Raw genomic sequence first — 4,343 nt, forward strand, 5'->3', positions numbered from 1 at the left:
CTGCTGCCAGCCCTGCTGCCGCCCTTGCTGCGTGTCCAGCTGCTGCCAGCCCTGCTGCCGCCCTTGCTGCGTGTCCAGCTGCTGCCAGCCCTGCTGCCGCCCTTGCTGCGTGTCCAGCTGCTGCCAGCCCTGCTGCCGCCCTTGCTGCGTGTCCAGCTGCTGCCAGCCCTGCTGCCGCCCTTGCTGCGTGTCCAGCTGCTGCCAGCCCTGCTGCCGCCCTTGCTGCGTGTCCAGCTGCTGCCAGCCCTGCTGCCGCCCTTGCTGCGTGTCCAGCTGCTGCCAGCCCTGCTGCCGCCCTTGCTGCGTGTCCAGCTGCTGCCAGCCCTGCTGCCGCCCTTGCTGCGTGTCCAGCTGCTGCCAGCCCTGCTGCCGCCCTTGCTGCGTGTCCAGCTGCTGCCAGCCCTGCTGCCGCCCTTGCTGCGTGTCCAGCTGCTGCCAGCCCTGCTGCCGCCCTTGCTGCGTGTCCAGCTGCTGCCAGCCCTGCTGCCGCCCTTGCTGCGTGTCCAGCTGCTGCCAGCCCTGCTGCCGCCCTTGCTGCGTGTCCAGCTGCTGCCAGCCCTGCTGCCGCCCTTGCTGCGTGTCCAGCTGCTGCCAGCCCTGCTGCCGCCCTTGCTGCGTGTCCAGCTGCTGCCAGCCCTGCTGCCGCCCTTGCTGCGTGTCCAGCTGCTGCCAGCCCTGCTGCCGCCCTTGCTGCGTGTCCAGCTGCTGCCAGCCCTGCTGCCGCCCTTGCTGCGTGTCCAGCTGCTGCCAGCCCTGCTGCCGCCCTTGCTGCGTGTCCAGCTGCTGCCAGCCCTGCTGCCGCCCTTGCTGCGTGTCCAGCTGCTGCCAGCCCTGCTGCCGCCCTTGCTGCGTGTCCAGCTGCTGCCAGCCCTGCTGCCGCCCTTGCTGCGTGTCCAGCTGCTGCCAGCCCTGCTGCCGCCCTTGCTGCGTGTCCAGCTGCTGCCAGCCCTGCTGCCGCCCTTGCTGCGGGTCCAGCTGCTGCCAGCCTTGTTGCCGCCCAACCTGCTGTCAGACCACCTGCTGGAGGACCACCTGCTGCCAGCGCTGCTGCCAGCCTTGCTGCCGCCCTTGCTGCTGCTGATTGCCTCTCCAAAGAACCACCATCTTCACATCCCACCTGTTAACTGACTCACCATTTTGACTTCACTACCTAGACTCTGCTGACAGCCAGTACATTTGACTATAATTTCCCTTCTTTTTTTGCCTGATGAAAACTCTGAAGCAGCTTGATGGAGAGCAGAGAGCTTCTCCTGGTCCTCATCGTCCAGTGTGTGTGGACCATGGGCCAGTTCCGTGCGTCCTTGACACACTGTTATGGTCTCTGCTTTGATTTTGCATTAGGATCTTCAGCCTCTCCCTCTATGTACCTTAGAAAAAAATTCTTATAACTGTTCCTTAGGTTTTCTACAACTTTTGAAAATCTTCACAGTCGTGTTTACTTTATCAGTGTACTCACGGTTCTTGTAATCCTGCTTTCTTCTTTTCATGGACACTTACAGTTGGCTCCCTAGATGCAGGGAGTCTTACCTATATTTCTTAATAAATTCTGTACCATTGTGCATTCCATATTGTGTTTTGTTTTAACGTACAGCACTCCTTATGTAAAGATTTATACACATGTTGCATCCACATGCATTATCCACTCTGAGCCTCATCAAGTCCCACACAAATAATTATCTCTAGTCTTCATGTTGGTGCATTTCACGGGGTGATGTTATACAGCTGATATGGGCAGACTCAGACTCAGTGCCCTGTCTGTGGTCTATACCTCTGCTCATTGGCACTGAAGTTTCTATTTCAAGACAAATTAGGACAGAAATCTTGGGCCTGAGCCCCAGCAAGTTTTTTGCTTGAGTGTCTTTAACCATGTAATATCCTCTTGTATGTACATGCAGATAACACCTATTTACAAAGTTCTTCCCAAATCGGTGTCCCACACCTCTGCTACATGTTAGAGCAGTGAGGGCTGCATTTTAGATCCCTACTGTGTGCAGGATCCTTTCCTGTCTCTGGTACTGTCCACCCACTCGGGCTCTCAAGGGCATCCGATACTGGGAAGCATCCAGTGCATCCTCCCGAGGAAGGAATCACCTAAAGAGACTTGTTCTGTGCCCTCATGCAAATCCGACTGCGGTGTGGCCTCCTTCTCCTGAGCACCTACTGACTAGAGTAGAAGTGAGTAAGTCGTTTTCCGCAGAATTTTGGATGTTTCCCAGCTATGAGGCAGTTTCCCATTCTGATAAAAAGATTAAGAGAACTGAGTAAGAACAAAGTTGTGCAGTGAGAAACTATGCAGAGGGCACGTGTGACTAAATACCTCAACCCTCTAAGGAAACAGAGCCCTGTCCTGTGTTTCCTCAGTCAACCAGGAAGCATTTGAGAGAAAGAAAAAGTTGTGTTCCAGGGGCATGGGAAGAAGATGAGAAAGAAGAAAAGTAGAAGTGGCTGTGCATTCCTAGTGGCCATGATGGACAGAAGGCTGGTGCTTTGGTCCCAAATGAGCAACGCTGCCTGGACCTTCATGGAGGTTAGGCTGATACAGGTTGGAGCCTGGGTCACCTCCTCAGGAACAGTAATGGGACCTCTGATGCACCAGCCAGGCTGGCATCTGGGACACATGCAAAGTTCTGAGGCTGTGTATCTGGGAGGCTCTGAAGAGACTGCCAAGGCCAGACTTGCTGATTGCTCTTCCTTGGTGGCTGTTTGGGTGATTGACGTGAGAAACTAACATGTTCTGGGGGACCCACCATTTGCTGGATATACAGTAAGTGCCTTATCTACATACCTTTGATTGTTGAAGAAATTTTCAGAGGAGGTATAAATGTTCCACGTTAGAGGTGAGGAAATTGAAAGTGAGGAATTAAAGCAATGTCAGAGTTCGGTTTCACCCAGACGTGACTCTGCAGAAGAGATTTAAGTGGATTCGCGAAGGGCAGGTCTCACTGGTGGACGTGACACAGGAAGGAGCACTGTGTGACCAGCCAGTATCACAGTGGCAACTGAAGTGTAGACCTAAGAGAAAACACCAGAAATGCTATAAAGCACACACTTCAGGATTATCCCAACTGAGTCATGAGGGAGCTGACTCTGTGCAAACCAGGTCTCCAGAAGCATCAGTTGAGTGTTTTCTTCAGTGTGACACACACTAGCTGCATGTATTTCAGTTACTTCAAGAAAAAAACCAACTCTTAGGAACAGAGATACAAACCGGGCTGAAAAAACTTGTGCTATTGTACAAATGCACTAAGATCCAAAATATATGGGTGGTGTATTCAAAACCTCATCAACAATCTGTGATTTTCTCCACTCCAATGCAATATTGGGTTCTTCAGTGTGGTGGATACCCATGGTTTCTAGAAGGAGAGGAGTGAGGATGAAGAAAAGGTGGTAGAGGAGGAGGAGGAAGAAGGAGGAAGAGGAGAAAGCGAAGAAGGAAGAGGAGGAGGGGAATGAGGAGAATAAGAAGGAGAACGGGAAGGAGAAGGAGGAAGAAGGGGAGGCAAAGAGGGAGAGAGAGAAGAAGGAAGAAAAAGGGAAAAAAGAAAAAGAAAACAACACAGTAGATGTGTAGTCAGTGATGTGAGGTCACTGACTCTGCTGGTTAATGAGATTAGGACAGCAGTGACTGCCCATCCGGGCTTGCCCAGACTGTCCCAGTTGTACCACTGGGGAGTCCCATGTTCTGGAAAACCCCTTCGTCCTAGATAATCAGGACTGGTGGTCACCCAGGAGATCAAATGACTGATATTTTGAGTCCCAGCTCCTGCCCTTACCCACCTGCATTAGTTCTGCCCTGCATATTATGCCAAACACCCTCACTGAAGTCTCTGTGATGGACGTGGGGGATCTGCCCTGCATATTATGCCAAACACCCTCACTGAAGTCTCTGTGATGGACGTGGGGGACACGGGGAGGGTAGGCTGCTCCAGAGGACGGACTATCTGTCACGGTCTTCAATCAGGCTTTTGGGGGGTAACAGGCTTGGACAAGCACGGTTTCTGATTGTCCCTGTGAACAGATCAGCATCATGCCACACACCACAGGCATACATTCCATTCAAAGGCAGCTCAAGAAACAAACTGGGGAGGTCACCTGTCCTGACCCTTAGGAGGCCATCAGGGACTTGATCATACAAGCAGGAGGTCATCAAAACAGAAATGATGCTGATGATGTGACCACCTTCCTTTTATATAAAATAGTCTCTATGAAATATTCTCAATTAAGAAACACATTAAACACTTGTTTTCTAAAGATTCATACCATTTAAGAAGCAACTTCCTTTTTACATCTCCCCCAGTGAATATGGAAAAGAAATAGAAGCAACAACAAGGAAAGTTGTGCTC

The 4,343-nt window shown here is 52.0% G+C and overlaps 1 protein-coding gene across 1 annotated transcript; it reads left to right on the forward strand.

Annotated features, from left to right (window-relative positions):
• Positions 1–370: 370 nt before the first annotated feature.
• LOC118978006 (keratin-associated protein 9-4-like) lies at positions 371–1,081 on the forward strand (the record flags this gene model as incomplete). Its single annotated transcript, XM_037033158.1, has 1 exon — positions 371–1,081. A coding segment is annotated over one exon (711 nt), but the record flags the coding sequence as incomplete, so codon positions are not given.
• Between the last annotated feature and the right edge of the window lie 3,262 nt (positions 1,082–4,343).

The sequence above is a fragment of the Sturnira hondurensis genome, unplaced genomic scaffold (assembly GCF_014824575.4).
Source record: "Sturnira hondurensis isolate 20B ecotype Veracruz unplaced genomic scaffold, ASM1482457v3 Scaffold0021632, whole genome shotgun sequence".
NCBI lineage: Eukaryota > Metazoa > Chordata > Mammalia > Chiroptera > Phyllostomidae > Sturnira > Sturnira hondurensis.